The sequence below is a fragment of the Oncorhynchus mykiss genome, chromosome 12 (genome assembly GCF_057628025.1).
Source record: "Oncorhynchus mykiss isolate SJ-2025 chromosome 12, ASM5762802v1, whole genome shotgun sequence".
Taxonomy (NCBI): domain Eukaryota; kingdom Metazoa; phylum Chordata; class Actinopteri; order Salmoniformes; family Salmonidae; genus Oncorhynchus; species Oncorhynchus mykiss.
This window is the reverse complement of record NC_143033.1, coordinates 52,762,021-52,786,107: the sequence shown is the minus strand read 5'-3', so window position 1 is coordinate 52,786,107 and position 24,087 is coordinate 52,762,021. Positions and strand designations below refer to the sequence as shown.

Here is a 24,087-nt window from a genome sequence, read left to right as displayed (position 1 = left end):
GTGTGCACAATTAGTTTTTTTGCCCTAGCTCTACACAGCTGATTCTTTACGAGATAAAAATAGATTTGACTCAGAGCTGAATACTCCCAAACCGTCTCTCACCATCACCCTCATATTTTCTCTCCTGATATCTATGTCTTGTTAGTGGGCTCTGTGTCAATAAGAATATACAATACATTCGGAAAGTATTCAGACCCCTTGACTTTTTCCACATTTTGTTACATTACAGCCTTATTTTAAAATGTATTAAATTGTTGTTTTCCTCATCAATCTAAACACAACTCCCCATAATGCCAAAGCAAAAACAGGTTTTTAGAAATGTATGCAAATGTATGAACAATAAAAATAGGATATATTGCATTTCCATAAGTATTCAAACCCTTTACTCAGTATTTTGTTGAAGCTCCTTTGTCAGCGATTACAGTCTTCTTGGGTACGATGCTACAAGCTTTGCACACCTGTATTTGGGGAGTTTCTCTCTTTCTTCTTTGCAGATCCTCTCAAGCTCTGTCAGGTTGGTTTGGGAGCATTGCTGCACAGCTATTTTCAGGTTTCTCCAGAGATGTTCGATCGGGTTCATGTCAGGGCTCTTGCTGGGCCAATCACGGACATTCAGAGACTTGTCCCGAAGCCACTCCTACGTTGTCTTGGCTGTGTGCTTAGGGTCATTGTCCTATTGGAAGGTGAACCTTTGCCCCAGGCTGAGGTCCTGAGCATGCTGGAGCAGGATTTCATCAAGGATCTCTATGTACATTGCTCATTTCATCTTTCCCTCGATCCTGACTAGGATCTCTATGTACATTGCTCATTTCATCTTTCCCTCGATCCTGACTAGTCTCCCAGTCCCTGCTGCTATATAAACATCCCCACAGCATGATGCTGCCACCACCATGCTTCCCTGTAGAGATGGTGCCAAGTTTCCTCCAGACGTGACGCTTGGCATTCATGCCAAAGAGTTCAAACTTGGTTACATCAGACTAGAGAATCTTGCCTCATAGGTTAGACAACAAGGTCACTTATGATCCGACAACGTCAGAGCTTTATTGCAGCCCTTCCGTGCCCACCTGATTCAGCTAATCATGGTCCCGACTGAAGATATTCATTGTTGATATTTTGAATTGGCTTAGTTTAGTAATGGGCTGGAATAAAAGCCTGCACACCCAGCTCCTCAGGACCAGAACAGAAGTTCCCCCAATCAATGTGAAGATCCTACACATGTAGCGTAGCAGTATCCAGAGGATACAGTATGTCGCTGAGTGATTTAGTGCAGTGTGTGACTGTTACCAGTATCTATCCTGGTTGGCCTTGCTGGCCTGCAGCTACCTAGGGTGTGATTCACCTCTCAGGTAGGGGAACCTGGAGCGTGCACAGTGGGATTATTTCAAGAATGCTACCTTCAGGAAAAGTATTAGGTTTGGCCTTTTAATCCGTGGCCCCATGGACTGCACCTACAGATACAGAATCGTGTACGGCTTGTTTAGTGTTTCTGTAGTCATGGACTGCTTATTTATCTGGCAACATACTGTATGCTGAGAGCAGGCTAGATAAAAAAGTTCATATTTACGCGTGTGCAGCTGTAGGCTTACTCACCTGCTCTATAGACACACCACTGTAGACGGGCTGGTTCGCAGAAAAAGACGATAATGCCCATTGCTGGTAAATAACCGTTGTTTTGTATTGTCTTTCTTTGGTCATGTGTCTGGGAAACTTTGAAAATGAGTTCTTTATTTTAATTGTCTAATCTTGCTGGAAGTGCTGCTACAGTGTTATAGCTGCTAAATAAGGTTGAGATAATCTAGAGATTTATCCAACGTTGATTTAACTGGGGATCAATATTAGCTAATGGTTATCGTCGACTTCATCACACTATTTAGTTTGTCTGTATACTGACAAGACACAGAACATTATGAAGAACCTCCTGACGCTGCTATAAAAAGCCAAGCCGTTTAGTAGCAATATGTGTCCTTGCTACTAGGGTGTAGTTATCTGCTAGACCCAGGGCCCAGATACTGATTGATATTTTGATTGTAGGAAATTGTCTTCATACTAATCGGCCTTGGACCTAAAGCTGCAATTAAGCAATTACAGAGTGAAGTTAGGATCCCATCGGCAGTGCTGAGTACCACTTGAATCTTCAATGTGACCTCCTTGGTCTGTACAGACTCTTGACAATGTATTTTTCCTCCCCTTCTCTTCAGGATCACCACTACAGCAGCTTGTATGATGGACCTGAGACGATATCCACTGGACGAGCAAAACTGCACATTGGAGATAGAGAGCTGTGAGTTTCTATATTTCTCAACTCATTTCAATTTGATTTGAATTGGCATAAATGGGAAACAGCATGTGCCAAACCAATGTTCTGCACTAGCACTGCACATATAAGCAATCCACAGTGTAAGACATACAATTTCTAGTCAGTTACAATAACACAATAATATCTCAAACCTTGAAACCACTCATGGACATGAACCATCTCTGTAAGAATGTGTTGCTGTACAGTAAATGTGGCCCCAGGAGGGGAAATAAACAGTGCTTCCTGTCAGCCGATTTGACAGTATACTATTTTGCATCATTTCAGCAATTCAGGGATTTCCGCATAACAACGTTGTGCAAGAAAGGAAGCCAAACAAGGCAGTTCATTTGGAGGCCATGGTCTACTGTAAATGCTGCTGTTTGAAAAGTGTATTCCTTCCTCAACTGCTTGGTAAATGCTTTATGGCCTTTCATTGCCCCACATTTATCACTTTAAGAAATCAAAACAGAAAACATTTCAATCAAAAAAGATCTATTATCACCTTCCACTTTTTATTCATTCTTGTTTCTGGTGAGCATTAGTGAGTAGCCTATTTCGTTCTTGCTGAATCACTTCATTTCCCAAACAGCATATCAATGTTTTTCTACTAGATTTCTCATCTTTGGAAATATAGCGACAGTTTGAAAGGTCACGCAATGCAAGAGCATGGGGCAACAGCACTACATTTGCATTATCCTAATGATGCTGACCTTTATCTTGACAGAACCAACTAACATTGTGCATCCATTGTTTCTCCGTATTAGGAATACAGTGAACAAAAATGACCTAATCAAATCTAATTGGGACCTGTTTTGCCTTTGTCGAGAGTGTAGTTTTGTGGAGGCAAATGTTAGGTCCAGTGTGGTCCTGTTCAACTGCTGTTCAGACATGGCTCAGTAGCTAAAGGCAGGGACAGAGAGCGTATGGGAGTGTACATGCCTCACAGAACACTTCAGCTCTCAAACGCAAAGCCTACTCCTTCATTTTGGTGGCTGATTTATTTCCCAGCGCAACAGCGACTGTGTGGAGTGAATATGTAATGCGTCTCTCCCTAATAAAAGTGGAAAAACACGAGGCTTCAACTTTTTTTCAGAAGTTAATTCATTTATTATAATTATTCAATTACCTTAGAAAGCAGCGTTAATAGAATATGAATAATATTGAAATGTTCTTGTTTTGTAACTTGTAAAAGGTCTGCTGCCTATTGAATGAAACAGAATACGGGGGAAGGAACATAACCAAAACATACATAAATGGCATGTTGTAAATCACAATTAGAAGTCCACTAGGAAGTGAGTGTGGAAATGTGAAATAAGGTGCAGATTAAGTACTATAGCTCTTCTGTCTGCAGTGTTATTACATACAGCCAGGGCCATAGCTACATATCAGTATTATCAGTCGGGGTCTCAACTTGAAAGTTAGAATAGTAGAATACACAAGGTGCGATTTTCGAAAATTGGTTGTGCATCAGCAGTTTTCCTCTTGTTATATGTCACTCACTGACAGTCACTCAATTAGCCAATGTCAGTAAAAAAAGTGATTGGTAAATTAGTGTAGTTAGTCTAGCCAGCTATCTAAACTTGTAGAATTACCGACCAGGCACACAGGGCATGTGCCCAGGGGCACTGACCTCCAGGGAGCCCCAATTGATTTTGTTAGTCACTCACTCACTCACTCAGATATCATGTAAAAATTTGTAAAATTGCAGGAAATTAGCTTTAAAACTGTAAGAAATAATGTGTTCTGTAAAGAAAATATATTTGTTTATCTTTTCTTAATAAACATTTTTTTTGCTAAGAGATCTCTCTATACGAATTAAATTATAGTTTTTAAACCCGGTGCTGAGTTAATGTGTAGCGGCTAATTGTGTAGCTAATAGGTTATGTGTGTGTAGATCGACTGAGCTGAATGAAGCTATAGCAACCAATGTGATAATAGCTGGGCAAGTTTTGCTTGCTTTTCCTGTTCTCCAAATAGCATTTTAGAGTTTTTAAATTGTATAGCAATGCAGTAAATGAGCTTCTACAACTTGATTGGAGTCCTCCTGTGGTAAATTCAATTGATTGGACATGGAAAAGCACACACGTGTCTATATCAGGTCCCACAGTTGACAGTGCATGTCAGAGCAAAAAGTCAAGTATGTAGAACTCCGAGACAGGATTCTGTTGAGGCACACATTTCTGCAGCATTGAAGGTTCCCAAGAACACAGTGGCCTCCATCATTCTTAAATAGAAGTTTAGAACCACTAAGAATCTTCCTAGAGCTGGCCTCCAGGCCAAACTGAGCAATCGGGGGGAGAAGGGCCTTGATCAGGGAGGTGACCAAGAACCCGATGGTCACTCTGACAGAGCTCCAGAGTTCCTCCGTGGTGATGGGAGAACCTTCCAGAAGGACAACCATCTCTGCAGCACTCCACTAATCAGGCCTTTTTGGTAGAGTGGCCACTCCTCAGTAAAAGGAACATGACAGCTCACTTGGAGTTTGCCAAAAGGCACCTAAAGGACTCTGACCATGAGTAATAAGATTATCTGGTCTAATGATACCAAGATTGAACTCTTTGTTCTGATTTCCAAGTGTCATGTCTGGAGGAAACCTGGCAACATTCCTACTGTGAAGCATGGTGGTGGCATCATCATGCTGTAGGGATGTTTTTCAGCTGCAGGGAATGGGAGACAAAAGTACAGAGAGATCCTTGATGAAAACCTGCTCCAGAGTGCTCAGGATGTCAGACTGGGCAAAGGTTCACCTTCCAACAAGACAATGACCCTAAACACACAGCCAAACAACGCAGGAGTGGCTTCAGGACAAGTATCTGAATGTCCTTGAGTGGCCCAGTAAGAGCCCGGACATGAACCTGATTGAACCTCTCTGGAGAGACCTGAAAATAGCTGTGCAGCAATGCTCTCCATCCAACCTGACAGAGCTTGAGAAGATCGGGAGAAACTCTCCAAATACAGGTGTGCCAAGCTTGTAGCCGTTTTCTTTGGTGTAAAAATATCTAAAACCTGTTTTTGCTTTGTCATTATGGGGTATTCTGTGTAGATTGATGAGGGGAAAACATTTTTTAAATTCATTTTAGAATAAGGCTTTAACATAACACAATGTGGGAAAGGTAAAGGGGTCTGAATACTTTCAGAATGCACTGTATGTATTTCTCTTCATGCCTGTCAGAGCTGATGCATGCATATAGGTAGTTCAGATGGCTTCTGAAGATATCACATATTGTGAGATGGAAGCTTTGTCAGGTTCAGAAGGTGGAAGGGAAGAGAGGATGAAGCATCAGAAACATAGTTTGACTGGGTAAAGAGAGGGGTAATTACAGGGCACCTGTATACAGTACACTGCCCAAGATACAGTATATGTCTGCAAGCAATAATACATATCCAACACTTAATTACTCAAATCATTATTGTGAGAGCACTTAACATGCACAATACAATTATTGTGATGCAATTAGTTACTCTCCTTCTATAAATTGTTCCACTAATATGCCCCTCTGTCTTCATATTAATTTGATTGTAATGAAATACGTCTTTGGCGCAGACTTGCTCTCTCCCGGGACTAGTAGTGTGACAGACTGGTGTTCTCATGGTGGGCAGTGGTTTCTTCCCGGCTTCTCTATAATGCATGTACGTAACTCTCGGCTGTAGTAAGTGCAGTAGTCCACATAACATATATCTGGGAAGCGATAACCGTGGGCTGTATTATTCAACAACATGGCACAAACGACTTAAGCGGTCGCTTAGGGCCCCAGGCCGCTAGGTGGCCTCCAACCCCCTCCCAAAATGTACACTACCATTCAAAAGTTTGGGGTCACTTAGAAATGTCCTTGTTTTTGAAAGAAAAGCACATTTTTTGTCGATTTAAAATAAAATAGATCAGAAATACTGTGTAGACTTTGTTAATGTTGTAAAGGACTATTGTACCTAGAAATGACAGATTTTTAATGGAATATCTACATAGGCGTACAGAGGCCCAATATCAGTAACCATCACTCCTGTGTTCCAATGGCACGTTGTGTTAGCTAGTTCAAGTTTATAATTTTAAAAGACTAATTGATCATTAGAAAACACTTTTGCAATTATGCTAGCACAGCTGAAAACTGTTGTTCTGATTAAAGAAGCAATAAAACTGGCCTTCTTTAGACTAGATGAGTATCTGGAGCATCAACATTTGTAGGTTCGATTACAGGCTCAAAATGACCAGAAACAAATACGTTTCTTCTGAAAGGAGTGGGAGGCCCGGGTGCACAACTTTTTATTTATTTAATTTTTTTTATTTCACCTTTATTTAACTAGGTAGGCAAGTTGAGAACAAGTTCTCATTTACAATTGCGACCTGGCCAAGATAAAGCAAAGCAGTTCGACACATACAACGACACAGAGTTACACATGGAGTAAAAACAAACATACAGTCAATAATACAGTATAAACAAGTCTATATACGATGTGAGCAAATGAGGTGAGATAAGGGAGGTAAAGGCAAAAAGGCCATGGTGGCAAAGTAGATACAATATAGCAAGTAAAACACTGGAATGGTAGATTTGCAATGGGAGAATGTGCAAAGTAGAAATAAAAATAATGGGGGTGCAAAGGAGCAAAATAAATAAATAAATAAAATACAGTAGGGAAAGAGGTAGTTGTTTGGGCTAAATTATAGGTGGGCTATGTACAGGTGCAGTAATCTGTGAGCTGCTCTGACAGTTGGTGCTTAAAGCTAGTGAGGGAGATAAGTGTTTCCTTAGCAAGAGGACAAGTACATTAGAGTGTCTAGTTTGGCTGTGTGTGTGTGTGTGTGTGTTTGTGTGTGTGTGTGTGTGTGTGTGTGTGTGTGTCACGTTCTGACCTCTATTTCCTTTGTTTTGGTATTTATTTAGTATGGTCAGGGCGTGAGTTGGGTGGGCAGTCTATGTTTGTTTTTCTATGTTTTGGGGCAGTTCTATGTTTTCGGCCTAGTATGGTTCTCAATCAGAGGCAGGTGTCATTAGTTGTTTCTGATTGAGAATCATACTTAGGTAGCCTGGGTTTCACTGTGTGTTTGTGGGTGATTGTTCCTGTTTTTGTGTTTGCACCAGACAGGGCTGTTTTGAGTTCTCACGTTTCTTGTTTTTTCGTTAGTTTGTTCATGTATAGTGTCGTCAATAAATTACAATGAACAACCACCACGCTGCGCTTTGGTCCGCCTCTACTTCACAAGAAGAGAATCGTTACAGAATCACCCACCACAACAGGACCAAGCGGTGTGGTAATGGGCAAAGGAAAAAGCAGCAGCAGGAGCAGCGCGAGGAGGTATGGACATGGGAGGACGAATTAGACGGAAGAGGACCCTGGGCTCAGCCAGGAGAATATCGCCGTCCCAAAGAAGAACTGGAGGCGGCGAAAGCGGAGAGGCGCTGGTATGAGGAGGCAGCGCGGCGTCGTGGATGGAAGCCCGGGAGTCAGCCCCAAAAATTTCTTGGGGGGGGGGCTAACAGGGAGTATGGCTACGCCAGGTAGGAGACCTGAGCCAACTTCCTGTGGTTACCGGGGGGCTAGAGAGACCGGGCAGGCACCGTGTTATGCTGTGGAGCGCACGGTGTCCCCAGTGCGGGTGCACAGCCCGGTGCGGTACATTCCAGCTCCGCGTATCGGCCGGGCTAGAGTGGGCATCGAGCCAAGTGCCATGAAGCCGGCTCTACGCATCTGGTCTCCAGTGCGTCTCCTTGGGCCGGCTTACATGGCACCAGCCTTGCGCACGGTGTCCCCGGTTCGCCTGCATAGCCCAGTGCGGGCTATTCCACCTCGCCGCACTGGCAGGGCGACCGGGACCATTCAACCGGGTAAGGTTGGGCAGGCTCGGTGCTCAAGAGCTCCAGTGCGCCTGCACGGCCCGGTCTATCCGTCACCACCTCCACACCCCAGCCCTCCGGTGGCAGCTCCCCGTACCAGGCTGTCTCTCCGGCCCATCCGTCCAGATCCTTCCTCCTCTCCAGCGCTGCCGGAGTCTCCCGCCTCTCCGGCGCTACCAGAGCCTTCCTCCTCTCCAGCGCTGCCGGAGTCTCCCGTCTGTCCGGCGCCTCTGCCGGAGTCTCCCGTCTGTCCGGCGCCTCTGCCGGAGTCTCCCGTCTGTCCGGCGCCTCTGCCGGAGTCTCCCGTCTGTCCGGCGCCTCTGCCGGAGCCTCCCGCCTGTCCGGCGCCTCTGCCGGAGCCTCCCGCCTGTCCGGCGCCTCTGCCGGAGCCTCCCGCCTGTCCGGCGCCGCTGCCGGAGCCTCCCGCCTGTCCGGCGCCTCTGCCGGAGCCTCCCGCCTGTCCGGCGCCTCTGCCGGAGCCTCCCGCCTGTCCGGCGCCTCTGCCGGAGCCTCCCGCCTGTCCGGCGCCTCTGCCGGAGCCTCCCGCCTGTCCGGCGCCTCTGCCGGAGCCTCCCGCCTGTCCGGCGCCTCTGCCGGCACCGCCCGTCTGCCCGGCGCCGCCAGCGCCGCCCGTCTGCCCAGCGCCGCCAGCGCCGCCCGTCTGCCCAGCGCCGCCAGCGCCGCCCGTCTGCCCAGCGCCGCCAATGCCGCCCGTCAGCCAGGGGCCGCCAGTGCCGCCCGTCAGCCAGGGGCCGCCAGTGCCGCCAGTCAGCCAGGGGCCGCCAGTGCCGCCAGTCAGCCAGGGGCCGCCAGTGCCGCCAGTCAACCAGGGGCCGCCAGTGCCGCCAGTCAGCCCAGCGCCGCCAGTCAACCAGGTGCCGCCAGTCAGCCAGGGGCCGCCAGTCAGCCAGGGGCCGCCAGTGCCGCCAGTCAGCCAGGGGCCGCTAGAGCCCCTCCGCCCGGAGCAGCTGTCCCTCTGTCCCGAGCAGCTGTCCCTCTGTCCCGAGCAGCTGTCCCTCTGTCCCGAGCAGCTGTCCCTCTGTCCCGAGCAGCTGTCCCTCTGTCCCGAGCAGCTGTCCCTCTGTCCCGAGAAGCTGCCCCTCTGTCCCAAGCAGCCCCTCTGTCCAGTGGGGTCATTGAGAGGGGTGGGCATGGTGAGTAAGCCACGGAGGCGGACAATAAGGCGGACTGAGACAATGGCGAAGTGGGGTCCGCGTCCCGCGCCAGAGCCGCCACCGCGGACAGACGCCCACCCAGACCCTCCCCTATAGGTCAAGGTTTTGCGGCCGGAGTCCGCACCTTTGGGGGGGGGGGTACTGTCACGTTCTGACCTCTATTTCCTTTGTTTTGGTATTTATTTAGTATGGTCAGGGCGTGAGTTGGGTGGGCAGTCTATGTTTGTTTTTCTATGTTTTGGGGCAGTTCTATGTTTTCGGCCTAGTATGGTTCTCAATCAGAGGCAGGTGTCATTAGTTGTTTCTGATTGAGAATCATACTTAGGTAGCCTGGGTTTCACTGTGTGTTTGTGGGTGATTGTTCCTGTTTTTGTGTTTGCACCAGACAGGGCTGTTTTGAGTTCTCACGTTTCTTGTTTTTTCGTTAGTTTGTTCATGTATAGTGTCGTCAATAAATTACAATGAACAACCACCACGCTGCGCTTTGGTCCGCCTCTACTTCACAAGAAGAGAATCGTTACAGTGTGATTGTGCTGGAGTGTCAGTGTAGTATGTGTGAGTGTATGGGTAGAGTCCAGTGAGTGTGCAGAGAACCAGTGCAAGAGAGTCCAAAAAAAATAATCTTGCTTTGGGCCCCCAGAAGGCTAAAGCCAGCCCTGTTGAACAATGTCAAACTCCTGCAGTCGTATAGGCATGTTACAGTAGTTGCATAGTTTTGTACATACACAGACCTGTGTTATTAAAGCATACTGTATGGACTACTACACAGTTTAAATCGAGCTGCCAGTGCCAAATGTAGGTGATGTAGAATAGATTACATCTTGCTTCTTTCTGAACCCCTTTTTCTAAAATATATCTATGCATATCATTATGTAATCATTGTCCAGACAACCTTGAGTACATTACTTTATTCTCTGACAACTTTGAGGCATTCAAATGACCTATTTTGAGAGAAAGAGAGATTAAATTGCGCCTGTGTACCATTTTGAAGAACATATATTGTGTTCGAGCGGATAATGCCACAAGTAGACCCACATGCCAGCCTTATCTCTCCACCTACATGCTGTTTTTCTTTCTAAGATGTCTTGGCAAAAGTTGAGATGCCACATTATTGGGCTGGTTTTACGCTGTTGTCAGTGTGAAATTATGAAATGATCATCTCAATGTTCCACCAAGTAATAGTTACATTTTCTGCAGCAGCGGTGCACAACGTATATAGAGAGCAGCACTGCTATGATATCCTCTTTTAGACACCACAAATGTCCTCTGGGGTCTGAACAGTTTGTACACTGGAGTATATTTCGTGCCTTAGATGTTCCTTTTGCCGCTCCTGCACGTTTGCCAACCTGCTGAGCTGAAGATAGATAGCTCACTGCACACTGCCAGACTTTAGAGCCAAGCTTTTAATTGGACACCAGGAATAAGATTAAAGTACCTTTGAACCATTGGTATCAAACATAAATTTTAGTCATGTTTAAGAAGAACCTCCCAAGCACATACAGGGGGAATATGCATCAGCTGTTTTGGATTTTGACTTTTCCTGTCCAGTTAAAGGGGCAATCAGCAGTTACTAGATACATGTTTTGACTTATAAATGTATTATATACAGTGCTCTTCATAAAGTAGTCACACCCCTTGACTTTTTCTACATTATGTTGTGTTACAGCCTGAATTAGAAATTGATTGTGTAGTCAAAGTGGAATTATGCTGTTTTTTCAACATTTTAGCAAATTAATAAAAATTGAGGCAATAAGTATTCTACACCTTTGTTATGGCAAGCCTAAATTTGTTCAGGAGTAAAAATGTCCTTAACAAGTCACATAAGTTGTATGGACTAAATACATGTTGTCATAAAGCAATATGAATACGTAAAAACACACTGTCCACGTGATACCCTAACCACACTGCAGATGATTCGTAATATGGTATATTCCACTACAAGAGCAAAAGAAAAAGTATTATTTAAAGTAATGTTGAACCCATAATGGATTTTAAACAGCTCTTCAGTGTAATGCTTGCTCTCACTCTTACACACTACTCAGACGCAATCCCATAACCGCTTGCACACATTATTTATGGGTCTCTTAACGGGACACTGCCATCTAGTGGATGTAAATTAACACAGCTACGTGCTTTAACCATCTGGCTAAATCTGTACCCCACACATGCAATTATCTGTAACATCCCTCACTCAAACAGTGAATTTCAAACACAGATTCAACCACAAAGACCAGGGAGGTTTTCCAATACCTGGCGAAGAAGGGCACCTATTGGTCGATGGGTAACAAAAAGAAAAAAAATCACACATTGAATATCCATTTGAGCATGGTGACGTTATTAATTACACTTTGGATGGGGTATCAATACACCCAGTCACTACAAAGATACAGCCGTCCTTCCTAACTCAGTTGCCATAGAGGAAGGAAACCGCACAGGGATTTCACCATGATGTCAATGGTGACTTTAAAACAGTTATAGTTTAATGGCTGTGATAGGAGAAAACTGAGGATGGATCAACAACATTCTAGTTAATCCACAATACTAACCTAATTGACAGTGTGAAAAGAAGGAAGCCTGTATAGAATACAAATATTACAAAACATGCATCCTGTTTGCAACAAGGCACTAAAGTAATACTGCTGAAAATGTGTCCCGAATACAAAGTGTTATGTTTGAAGCAAATACAATACAACACATTACTGAGTACCACTCTTCACATGTTCAAGCATAGTGGTGGCTGCATCATGTTATGGGTATGCTTTTAATCATTAACGCTAGGGAGTTTTTCAGGATAAAAAAAGAATTGAGCTAAGCACAGGCAAAATCCTAGAGGAAACCTGACTCGGTCTGCTTTCCACCAGACACTTGGAGATTAATTCACCTTTCAGCAGGACAATAACCTTAAACACATGGCAAAATCTTACCAAGAAGACAGTGAATATTCCTGAATGGCCAAGTTACAGTTTTAACTTAAATCTGCTTGAGAATCTATGGCAAAACCTGAAATGGTTGTCTAGCAATGATTAACAGCCAATTTGAGAGAGTTGAGAGAGCTTGAAGAATTTTGAAAAGAATAATGGACATATGTTGCATAATCCACATGTGGAAAGCTCTTAGAGATATTCACTGTCAAAGGTGATTCTCACATGTGTTGACTCAGGGGGTTGAATACTTCTCTAATCAAGATATGTTAGTGTTTTTATTTATTTATTTATTTTATGTTAGAATTGTTCTTCCATTTTGACTGAGTATTTTGTGTAGATTATTGACAAAAAAATACAAATACATCTATTTTAATCCCACTTTGTAACACAACAAAATGTGTAAAAAGTCAATACCTTCTAAAAGCACTGCATACCCATTGATCCTTGAAGAATAAAGCTTACAAATGCCTCATGAGCTTAGTTCAACTTTCATACCCCATCACAACTCAAAATTCAGTATTCATGTAAGCTTGTTTTACTCCAATGTTTATAAACAAAGTCATTGTAAACACTATAAAATAGCTCTGTCTATGAAAATGCATCATATAGGGATGATTTCTGTGTTTTGAAAGTAACATATTTGGAAAACCTCATTGATGACAAGTAAAACATTTTGGGACTGTGTCAACAATGGACTAATGAAATAAATACCAAAATATAGTTTTGGTGTGGAATTTTCTTTTAAGTCTACCTGTGTAGACCTTTGTTTGGTATGTCTGAAACTTTTGTTGACTCAATGCATACTTTACTGACCTTACTGAGGCTTGGGCTCTGGTTTTTGTCTACTTTCGATTGAATTGTGATGAGGTACTCATGTATGAACCAAGGGATGTTAATAACTCCAAGCATGAAGGAAAAAGGAAACCGCACACTGCTCTTGATAGTATCACTGATCTTTAAGAAGCTTACGTATAACTCCAAGCATAAAGCAAGTTTTAATTCATTACAGGCCACAGCTTTTCCATTAATACTAACTGATATCCATCCTCGTTTTGGACTTACATGATTTACACAAAATTCAAAGTCAAGCGCATCTCTCAAGTTAGGATTTTACCTGAGAGTATACCCCCAGGATTTACCTGAGAGTATACCCCCAGGATTTACCTGAGAGTATACCTCCAGGATTTACCTGAGAGTATACCCCCAGGATTCAGTTGTCACTTTGTTTCAATGCTACTCAAGTTTGATCCCCTAACAGAGACACATTTGAATGTTTGATTTGAACCAAAATGTTAATTTAGAAGTCAAGGTACAGTATATTGTTAGTAAAGTCCATACATAGTTTTCCCCACCACACTCTGACAAAGGCCTCCTTCCTTGGAACAATAAAACAAATCAATTTCTTTATTTTCTTCATTTTTATAAGAAATGTCTTTCTTGTACAACTTTCTTTTATTTAAGCTGTATAAAATGCCTCCAGTCAGATGGGCGTAGGACATGACCGGCCCTAGTTAAACAGCTTCAGTATTATTATTATATCTCCAACTATGTTATCAAGAGGGAATTGTATTTATTTCAACCAAGGACATGGTTTAATTCTTGGATCGGGTCTGGAGCGTTCCCCTGCACAAGGAATTCCCAGCCTCTGTGGAAAGGCAGGGAGTTTTCTCCTCTCCCCCCCATTTCCTCCCTTCAGTTATTGTGCACCACCGGTTCTGATTTGGGATCCATCCAAGCAAAATGCAGTGATGTAACAGAAAATAGAGGCTAAATATAATTAGCAAAGTCAGGCTCAATGACATTGAAACAATGGAGTTAAGTGGATCAGATAAGCTCAACCGACCAAGCAACGGCCAGATCTAGACATTTCTATAGCAAGGGATGAAAGGATATTTATCGTGTAGGCTCTACGATAATAGCACTTTGATTTCATAATTGCAAACTTCACGTAATAATATGCTGTACGCTTTATTAACTAAATTAAATATCCTAAAAGCAAATATCTCTTAATAGCCTTTTGGAAATAGCCTATCCCACATGTTTCCAATTAAACACATACCATTGTATCTGCTGTTTTAAAGCTCGGATATGAGCACCAATTGTTTTTTGTGCAGGATGATCCAGAAATTAGAACACACTCTGAACATAATATGGTAAAACCAGTTTCTGAGTGACTTAATTATTTATAGCATCTAAATAGGTCACCAGTAGTAATTATGAGGAGAAAGCCGAGGGAGGAGAGGAGAGAGGAGGAAGAGAGAGGGAATGCCTGCATGGTACTAATCAATGAGGCAGTGGGAGAGTTCCTGAATAATCCTGTCATAGATCAGCCCAGCGGTCTACCCGCTCGCTCACACCACGCTCTCGCACTTACATATACATGTATAGTGCCTTCGGAAAGTACAGTTGAAGTCAGAAGTTTACATACACTTAGGTTGGAGTCATTAAAACTTGTTTTCAACCACCCCACAAATGTCTTGTTAACAAACTATAGTTTTGGCAAGTCGGTGAGGACATCTACTTTGTGCAAAGTAATTTTTCCAATAATTGTTTACAGACAGATTATTACATTTATAATTCACTTAATCACAATTCCAGGGGGTCAGAAGTTTACATACACTAAGTTGACTGTGACTTTAAAACAGCTTGGAAAATTCCAGAAAATAATTTAATGGCTTTAGAAGCTTCTGATAGTAAGGCTAATTGACATCATTTGAGTCAATTGGAGGTGTACCTGTGGATGTATTTCAAGGCCTACCTTCACACTCAGTGCCTCTTTGCTTGACATCATGGGAAAATCAAAAGATATCAGCCAAGACCTCAGAAAAACATTTGTAGACCTCCACAAGTCTGGTTCATCCTTGGGAGCAATTTTCAAACGCCTGAAGGTACCATGTTCAGCTGTATAAACAATAGTACGCAAGTATAAACACCATGGGACCACGCAGCCATCATACCGCTCAGGAAGGAAACGCATTCTGTCTCCTAGAGATTAACATACTTTGGTGCGAAAAGTGCAAATCAATCCCAGAACAACAGCAAATGACCTTGTGATGATGCTGAAGGAAACAGGTACAAAAGTATCTATATCCACAGTAAAACGAGTCCTATAACGACAAAACCTGTAGGCCGCTCAAAAAGGAAGAAGCCACTGCTCCATAACCACCATAAAAAAGCCAGACTACGGGCTGCAACTGCACATGGGGACATGGTGTGATGAAACAAAAATAGAACTGTTTGGCCATAATGACCATCGTTATGTTTAGAGGAAAAAGGGGGAGGCTTGCAAGCCGAAGAACACCATCCCAACCGTGAAGAACTGGGGTGGCAGCATCATGTTGTGGGGGTGCTTTGCTGCAAGAGGGACTGGTGCACTTCACAAAATAGATGGCATCATGAGGGAGGAACATTATGTGGAGATATTGAAGCAACATCTCAAGACATCAGTCAGGAAGTTAAGGCTTGGTCGACCCCAATTATACTTCTAAAGTTGTGGCAAAATGGTTTAAGGACAAAGCCCTGACCTCAATCCTATTGAACATTTGTGGGCAGAACTGATAAAGCTTGTGTGAGCAAGGAGGCCTAAACACCTGACCAAAATTCACCCAACTTATTGTGAGAAGCTTGTGGAAGGCTACCTGAAACGTTTGACCCAAGTTAAACAATTTAAAGGCAATGCTACCAAACACTAATTGAGTGTATGTAAACTTCTGACCCACTGTGAATGTGATGAAAGACAAAAAGCTGAACTAAATCATTCTCTCAACTATTATTCTTACATTTCACAATCGTAGAATACAGTGGGGATCCTAACTAATTTTTACTAGGATTAAATGTCAGGAATTGTGAAACACCTTCACCAAATACATTTAAAATCAGTTCATGTAAACTTCCGACTTCAACTGTATTTAGACCCCTTCACTTTTTCCACATTTTGTTACATTACAGACTTATTCTAAAATCGATTAAATAAATAAAACATCCTCAGCAATCTACACACAATACCCCATAATGACAAATTCTAAACAGGTTTTTAATTTTTTTTTAGACTCAAAATCGAGCTCAGGTGCATCCTGTTTCCATTGATCATCCTTTAGATGTTTCTACAAACATGTATTGGTTGATTGGAGTCACCCTGTGGTAAATTTAATTGATTTGACATGATTTGGAAAGGCAGAACCTGAGCAATCAGGGGAGAAGGGCCTTGGTCAGAGAAGGTGACCAAGAACCAGATGGTCACTCTGACAGAGCTCTAGAGTTCCTCTGGAGATGGGAGAGTATTTTAGAAGGACAACTGTCTCTGCAGCACTCCATCAATGGGGCCTTTATGGTAGAGTGTTCAGATGGAAGACACTCCTCATTAAAAGGCATATGACAGCCCACTTGGAGTTTGCCAAAAATGCACCCAAAGACTCTCAGACCATGAGAAACAAGATTATCTGGTCTGATGAAACCAAGATTGAACTCTTAGGCCTGAATGCCAAGCGCCATGTCTGGAGGAAACTTGTCACCATCCCTAAGGTGAAGCATGGTGGTGGCAGCATCATGCTGTGGTGATGTTTTTCAGCGGCAGGGACTGGGAGACTAGTCAAGATCGAGGCTAAGATGAACGGAGCAGTACATAGAGATCCTTGATGAAAAACTGTTCCAGAGCGCTCAGGACATCAGACTGGGGGCGAAGGTTCACTTTTCAACAGGACACAGCACACAACCAAGACAAAGCTGGAGTGGCTTCGGGACACGTCTCTGAATGTCCTTGAAGTGCCCAGCCAGAGCCGGACTTGAAGCCGATCAAACATGTCTGGAGATACCTGAAAATAGCTGTGCAGCAATGCTCTCCATCCAGCCTGACAGAGCTTGAGAGGATGTGCAGAGAGGAATGCCAAGCTTGTAGCGTCGTACCCAAGAAGACTTGGGGCTGTAATCGCCAAAGGTGTTTCAACAAAGTACTGAGTAAAGGGGCTGAATACTTATGTAAATGTGATATTTCAGGCTCACAGACACACAGTCACACAAATACACATACAGACACATTTTGATTACCAGACAATATGAGGAGGAAATGCTTTTGACGTAACTCTAATAGAGAAAAGAGAAAAACAACAATTTATTTCACTACCCTGAATTTGTTTTGTGTTTTTGAGTGGTGCAGAACCCTCTATCACTAACCCTGTCTCTTGCCTCTCTGTTACAATGCGTGCACCGACAGTGCCCTGGAGTCAGACGACTTGACAACGGCATTGGCCCAGGCTGGCAGACAGTGAATTATGCAGGGCCCAGTTTCATGGTCTGATGGAAAATCACTTTTTTTCACCGGGATTCTGTAAGATGTTGCTCAATCATTTATAGCCGGGAGTGCACTGGCTGGATGCTCGTTTCTGTACTAGTTTCAGTTGAGCGAGCACTAAGGCAGACAAAACAACATTGTTTTATGAGAGTAGTTATCCTCTGTTCTATTTCTTTATTTCTAATTGTGGTCAGTAGTAGTAAGTTGACTTTGTCTTCTGGTTGTTTTATTTGAACAGCTTCTCTATTGTGATATACAGTACACTATGTGACCAAAAGTATGTGGGCTGTTATGGTGATCGTATTACCGCCACGCCGGCAGTCACGAGTCATGACCGCAGTCCAATTTCCACATTACCATTTAGTCATGGTAACTAGGCTCCCCCCAGTTTTATCATTACAATATGATACGACATGAGGCAACGGTGTGCTTTAGGACCACCAGCCTCCGAGCTGTCTAGTAGGCTGTTTGGAGTGTTTATTAGACTGGATTAAAAAAATAAATATTTCCTCCCCCACTTCTAAAACCACAGTTGCGCCCCTGGATCACATGTATTTTTTCCCCCTGCAGCTGTTCCGAGACAGGTGCATGATAATGGGCCATTCTAAATCAAAACTAATTTCACACATATATTATTTAGTCTATGTAAAGAAGATTATATCAAGAATAGTCTGATGGGTGACAATATTAGTCTATCACTTGTTAATGATATGTTATCACTGTGAATGATGCCCAGCTTTTGTGCAGTTAGGCAAGACTTTTTCAAACTATAGTTCCACACCTCATGTAGCCTAGCCCATAGGCCTATATGTTTTGATAAGGTTTGTATCACAACTAAAGTGGCCAAATAACTTCTTAAAATGAAGCACTTTAATCCCCTTTACAACCAGTGTAGAGCCTAACTAGTTTGGGGAAGATCATTTTCACCATAAAAATGCACTTTTATAATGAAGTATTTCATGAATAATTGCATTTGTGATCACTTTTGAGAATTAATTGCATTTTGTGCACTTTGCTGCCCTTAAAATGTGAAGAAATAGCTTAATTGTTTATCAACATTTTAAGCTAAACGTTCTGTTGCATCAGCCTCATTGATTTTGAGTGGTTGTATTAATTTGGGATCTATTGCATCCCACAGCTGACCCAGACTGTGTTTGGAATATTTCTTTCTTGCACAGAAGGACAAGTTGACCAGTAGAATAGGTCAACTTTTGTAATGTGGGAGATAGTAAATTGACATAGGCTAGTGCTTTTGTTGTTCGTTAGGCCTACTCATCTTGTTGGTTGATGAAAAGGAAATGATGACGGTTCTTATAACATCTTCAATATGCGCCTTTGAGTTCGATAAGAGGACACATAGTTGTTTCCCCAATGTGTCTGTCTTCACTTGTAGCCTACTTTGGAGCTGAGATAGATGCCTGTGAAAAGAACCCAAACATGCAACGGGCATTGACTAATAAGAATTGAGATATCTAAGAGAGCCATGTGAGTGAGAGGTGCTTCGGAACACAGCTGGGAATACGGAATTATAATTATTATATTCAGCCCAAGGGCACACCGGCCAATGGCCGCAAAATGCAAGGATTTTTTTAGGGGCCATTACGGCCACACTATGGGGATGCCGCAGGGAAATTCAAGGCATTGTCAAGTGCTTGTCAAATTGTGAATGAGAGACTGATGATGTGTGTACAGCCTGTGCAAGAAACAAAGCAGAGCTCATGTCTTTCATGCTACTTTTTTCAAATCATCATTACAGTTGCATCATGCAGCCTTAGAATGTATAAAAAATCTAAACACAGCCCACTGTTTGTATCATAACTAAAGTTGCATAAATAACTCTAACATATTCATATAGGAGGAACTGTTTCTTTGTTAACCACTCAACACAGAGTAGGCGCATGTGCACATACTCCAACCGAAATCGTTTGGAGAAAACATCCTTTCTATTTTATTCAGCCATGTTCAACTGTATTCTTCATGCTATAAAATAATGTCATGGAATTCTAAGCAAATCTTGTCTGCTAAATGAACTTGTATAGCCCACTGCATAGGCAGATCAAGGCCTAACATAAGGACAACGCAGAGTATGCCATTCAGTTCTTCTCAAATAGACAATATTTTCTTCATATTATGTTTCTTTAGACCTGTCTAAAATAAAAAATGAATTTATTGTGAGTGTAGGCTATATTAAAATGATTTATTTGCCTTTTTAAAATGTAAACGTTACGAAGGTCTGGTTCAGTGGCTTGTAGGCTATACGTGTAAGCCAGTTTATGTTAATGAATGGTCAGTTACCGTGAGATCGGCAGTTATTTGCTTGACAATCACCGGCTGACAAAATTTAATGACCGCCACAGCCCTACTGGACACCTGCTCAGACATCTCATTCCAAAATCATGGGCATTAATATGGAGTTGGTGCCCCTTTGCTGCTATAACAGCCTCCACGCTTCTGGGAAGGATTTCCACTAGATGTTGGGTGATTAGGCCTGGCTTGCAACCGGTGTTCCAAGTCATCCCAAAGTTGTTTGAGGCTGTTGCGGTCAGGGCTCTGTACATTCCAGTCAAGTTCTTCCACATAATTCTCAACAAACATTTCTGTATGGACCTGTAATGGATTTCCTCCTCTTCGTCTGAGGAGGAGTAAGGATCGGACCAAAGCGCAGCGTGGTAAGTGTTCATGATGATTTTTAATTCAAACTCAGAACACTAAACAGAAAATAACAACATGAATTTACAAAACCGAAACAGTACTATGTGGCCAAAACAATCACACAGAAACAAACAACCACAAACCAAAAGTGAAACCCAGGCTACCTAAGTATGATTCTCAATCAGAGACAACTAACGACACCTGCCTCTGATTGAGAACCATACTAGGCCAAACACAAAAACCAACATAGAAAAACAAACAGACTGCCCACCCCAACTCACGCCCTGACCATACTAAAACAAATAATAAAATAACAGAACTATGGTCAGAACGTGACAGGACCTCGCTTTGTGCACGGGGGCATTGTCATGCTGAAACAGGAGAGGGCCTTCCCCAAACTGTTGCCACAAAGTCGGAAGCAAAGAATTATCTAGAATGTAATTTTATATTTCTCTTCACTGGAACAAATTATTGCTCCTCTACCAAACTTTACATATTCGCACTATGCATTGGGGCAGGAAGCATTCTCCTGGCATCCACCAAACTTAGATTCATCCGTCGGACTGCCAGATGGTGAAGCATGATTCATCACTCCAGAGAACGCATTGCCACTGCTGCAGAGTGCAATGGCGGCGAGCTTTACAGCCAGCTTTTGGCATTGCACAGGGTGATCTTTGGCTTGTGTGCGGCTGTTCGGCCATGGAGACCCATTTCATGAAGCTCACAAAGAAACAGTTATTGTGCCGACATTGCTTCTGGAAGCAGTTTAGAAGTCGGTAGTGAGTGTTGCAAATGAGGACAGATATTTTTTTGTTATGCGCTTCAGCACTCGGTAGTCCCTTTCTGTGAGCTTGTGTGGCCTACCACTTCGCGGCTGAGCCGTTTCCGCTTCACAATAACAGCACTTACAGCTAACCGGGGCCGCTCTAGCAGGGAACTGACTTGTTGGAAAGGTGGCATCCTGTGACGGTGCCACGTTGAAAGTCACTGAGGTCTTCAGTAAGGCCGTTCTACTGCCAATATTTGTCTATGGAGAATGCATGACTGCGTGCTCAATTTTCTACACCTGTCAGCAACGGGTGTTGCTGAAATATCCAAATCCACTCATCCAAATACTTTTGTCTCGCCTGCGTCCAAATACTTTTGTATTTATAGTGTACACTCCCCTACATATTTATTTGGACAGTAAAGCTACATTTTTTTTATTTGTCTCTATACTCCAGTATTTTGGATTTCAGATCAAATGTTTTATAATTATGAGGCGATAGTACCGAATGTAACTTTTTGTTTGAGGATATATTCATTGAAAGAAATGTACTATATGTATCTAGTCTGCCTATTTGAATGTCTCATAAGAGACATTCAAAGACAAATTCCATTATAGTGTATTAAAATGAGTCAAAAGTGTAGTATTTGGTCCCTATATTCCTAGTACTTAATGGCTACATCAAGCTTGTGACTCTACAAACTTGTGTTTGTAGACACAGTATGTTTCTGAATACTTCTACATTAATGTGAATGTTACCATGATGACAGATAATCATAAATGAATCATGACTAACGATGAGTGAGAATGTTACAGATTCACAAAGATCACATCCCCAAGAGAAGCTAACCTCTCACCATTACCGATAATAGGGGAGGTTAGCATTTTTTGGGGGGGGTATGATATGTATTATCCATAATCATGGTAGCATCCACATTCATGTAGAAGTGTTCAGAAACATATTCTATTCTTATTTACAATATAAGTGACTCCAAAAGGACACTGTTACATGACTTACCATTAGTTTCTATTGGGTACAACGTCATCTGAAACACAACCAAAGTAAACTGCAAATGCATCCAACAAGTTTGTAGTCACACGCTTGATGTAGCAATTTTGTGCTAAGAATACGGGACCAAATAGTAAACGTTTGACTAAATGTAATACTTTATAAGTGAATTTGGCCAAATACTTATGACACCTTCAAATGGGGGTATGAGATACATACAGTAAAGTACTTTCATTTCTAAATGGTAAAACAGATATGTATAAAAATACCCTCAAATAAAAGGTGACATTCTGTACCGTCGCCTGATATAAAAAAAATTGATCTTAAACCCCAAATACTAGAGTATAGAACCAATTGAAATGTTTTACCTTCACTGTCCAAATAAATACGTAGGGGAGTGTATTTGTATCGATCCAAGTGGTAGACATGTTCGGTTTACACTACAGTATTTACAATGGTAATGATCCAGTCAACACATTATTTGTATGCCTTATTGATGATTGTGTGCCTACAAGTGTTAATGTTGAATTAATAATCCTTCGAGACGTGTACACATTAATTACATTACTAACTTGCAGTTTCCTCCTTTGTTCTTCATCAAATGCCCTGTCTCTCACCCTTCCTCAGATGGGTACACCACTGATGACATAGAGTTCTACTGGCGAGGAGGTGACAACGCTGTGACGGGGGTGGAGAGAATAGAACTCCCCCAGTTCTCCATTGTGGACCACAAACTCATCTCCAAGAATGTTGTCTTCTCTACAGGTGATGTCTTATGCCCCAAAATGCCCCTAAATGAAGCTTCTCTCATTAACTTATCACCATAGCTAGGTACAGATACAAAGGACTGCAGAGCAGACAAAAACTGCTTCTCTCACAAGGTTATCTCTGGCCTGTTTCTGAATAAGAGCTCTTAGCATTTCCAAAAAATGCCATGTTACATCAGTCTAGCTGGTTTCCCGTAATGCCACAGGCCGGTCCAGAGTCCCCCGCTGTGCAGTGCAAGGAACATGTGGAAGTGTGTAGAGCAATGGGTCAGCTGGTAAAGTGCAACCCTTTATAGGTCATTTAGAGGTTCAGATCTTCCCTGATTGCACATAGCTTTGACATTGGATCTTCTCTGACAGGCTGGCACATGCATTCTATTTCCAGGACATTTGGCACATAGGGGGAGGTGGGAGGAGAGTGAGGCTTCTATGAAGGGGAAGGAGTGATGGTGGGTCCTGTGAGTGATGTGGATGGGAGACTCCGTGGTGGTGCCGGAACGGATGTGGGACATTCCCGCTTCAGCCAAACTGGCACAAGTCCCACAGGCAGAATGGGGGCCACTCCTGCCCTCAGAAACGGAGCATGCTCATGTGTTATTTAAAAAAGAACCGGTTTGATGGAATGATTTATTCATATTCGTACATTTTCATATTTATGAATTTGCCGTGCAAGCAGGCACAATGGTATTGTATATAGAGGGTCGGGGAAACTGCTTTATTGAATTGGAGCAATACAATGACACAGAGTGAGTCAAACAATTACAGAGCTGGTAAACCCAATGTTGGTAAACCCGATGTTTTCTGATGCATAGAGAACTACCATCAGTAGTTATAGCTCACCTGTTTCTTTATTTGCCGTTACTGCACTGCTTAGGCATTGAGGATGGGGGATTCCCATTTTCTACAGCAGCATGCTGAGATTAGTAAGGACTGACCATCAGGTCACATGGAGAAGTACACATCAGCAGAGATGGTTGGCACTTATCCAATACAACCCCCTATGATGTGATAAGGACAGAAAAATGCCCTTGTTGCTCTATTGACAAGATTGTAACACCTCCCCTCTATAACCGTAACAACCCCACTATATCATTGGTCCTCGAGGAGACCCTTCCTGCGTCTCTATGTGCCGTGCGCTGCACACTAAACTTGCGAACGCTAACTGTGAACTACTCACTGGAGATGTGTGCCGGAGGCGTTTTTATGCCCACTCTGTAATACATTCATCTTTCTTCTCCTGCTCTCACTGCGCCTGCTGTGTAGCTTCTCCCCAGCTCCTTATACCGTGGGTCCTTCTTGATATGAAGCTCTAATGGTCCCTCGCCTGCCATTTTAATAGAATAATACAACATAATCAAAATACAACCCAATCCCCAAGGACAC

General features: G+C 42.9%; 1 protein-coding gene across 1 annotated transcript in view; it reads left to right on the top strand.

The window, feature by feature from the left end:
• Positions 1-24,087, top strand: part of LOC110537751 (gamma-aminobutyric acid receptor subunit beta-2) — a 93,079-nt gene that overhangs the window by 53,824 nt on the left and 15,168 nt on the right. Inside the window, exons 5-6 of the mRNA XM_036937769.2 lie at positions 2,199-2,281; positions 22,565-22,702. Coding sequence (XP_036793664.1) covers positions 2,199-2,281; positions 22,565-22,702 — 221 coding nt within the window. The remainder of the gene's footprint in view (positions 1-2,198; positions 2,282-22,564; positions 22,703-24,087) is intronic.